Source organism: Rhagoletis zephyria, unplaced genomic scaffold (assembly GCF_001687245.7).
Source record: "Rhagoletis zephyria isolate East Lansing unplaced genomic scaffold, Rhagoletis_zephyria_1.1 Rzeph_scaffold_00625, whole genome shotgun sequence".
Classification (NCBI taxonomy): domain Eukaryota; kingdom Metazoa; phylum Arthropoda; class Insecta; order Diptera; family Tephritidae; genus Rhagoletis; species Rhagoletis zephyria.
In genome coordinates this window covers 59,445-60,790 of record NW_016157709.1, presented here as the reverse complement: position 1 = coordinate 60,790, position 1,346 = coordinate 59,445, and the positions used below count along the sequence as shown (strand labels likewise).

The window sequence follows — 1,346 nt, the reverse complement described above, 5'->3', positions numbered from 1 at the left end:
GGATGACGTTGGTTGGTGGTTTCGTTTAAATGGTTCTCCTCTATTGGGATTGAAAGGTGCGTATCCTGCTCTTTGTCGTTCATAGTTGTTTCTGAAGGGATTCTGTTGATACGATTGCTGTTGTTGATGCTGATTTTTCGTGGGTTGCCTGAATCTTCCTATTGATGTATCCACGTCCATTGGTGTCGGGTTTGACCTTTCCATGTGGGGAATAGGTTGAACTCCTGGTTGATACTTCCGTTCGTTTTGTGGGTGTTTGGGGTAGTTATAAGCTTCTCGTCGTATCGGATTGTTCTGCCTTTTATAAAGAATCTCCGTGGCAATTGCGTATGCACTTTCTAAATCTCTTGGTTTTGCTGCATATAATGTGTGTTGAGTAAATTCATCATTTATGCCATTGCGGAAGCAATCTATGGCCATTTCTTTTGTGACCTGCTGTAGAGAGTGAGTATTCCCTGGGTAATCAATTTCGCATTTAGTCATTGCTAAATTAAAGATTTGACAGATCTTGCTGTGGAATTCGGATAGCGTCTGTCTTCCTTGTATTTGTCTTTTCATTTCCTCTATGAGGGCGTTATAGCTTCTAGTATCGGCGTAGCTGTAATCTAGGCGATTGAGTATTGCTTGTAAGTGAAATACTGTGCCATGATTCTGTAGAAGAGTTGCTGGTTCTCCTTCGATCTTCGTGTGACGTATTATAAATAATGCATCGTAATATGGTTTGGTATCTCGAAAGGCTTCTATGGGACTCATTGCTGATATGATGGTTGCCCTCCATGTCCTGTATTTGGATGTGTCTCCGTTGAACACTGGTAGCCGTTCGAATAGTCTCAAATTTATTTCATTTGCATTGTTTATCCTGGGACTTATCGGTTGGAATTCTTCGATTTCAGGTACTTGCGCTTGCTGCAGCTGGGCTAATTGTGCTTCTACAGCGGCATAAGCTTGTTCCAAGGTTACTACCCTTGCTTCCATAATGATTCCTCTGCCTTGATCAAACACTTGTAATCGCTTTTTTCGGAAGCGGTCCAGTTTTATTTTTGGTTCTTTGTCCTCTTTTTCAGGACGTACGGAATTTGATTTTTTAGGAGTTCCTTTTATTTTTCACTTATTGAGCCCCCAGTTAAATTCATACACTCGATGTACATAAATAAATATAATTTTATTGGTACCAAGATGTACTTAAATCAATTCTAACCTGAANGCAGGCAATGGCAAGCCTCCGAGTGTATTTCTGCCATGAAAAACAGCTTCTCATAAAAATACAATCGCCGTTCGGAGTCGGCGTAAAACTGTAGGTCCCTCCGCTTTGTGTGACAATATCAAGGCGCACGCCACAAGTTGGA

At 41.2% G+C, this 1,346-nt stretch overlaps 1 protein-coding gene across 1 annotated transcript in view; it reads right to left on the bottom strand.

Annotated features, from left to right (window-relative positions):
- The window catches only part of LOC108360770 (uncharacterized), a 1,389-nt gene extending 266 nt beyond the window's left edge, over positions 1-1,123 (bottom strand). Inside the window, exon 1 of the mRNA XM_017613197.1 lies at positions 12-1,123. Within this exon, the coding sequence (XP_017468686.1) occupies positions 12-975 (964 nt within the window). The 5' untranslated portion in view covers positions 976-1,123. The remainder of the gene's footprint in view (positions 1-11) is intronic.
- Between the last annotated feature and the right edge of the window lie 223 nt (positions 1,124-1,346).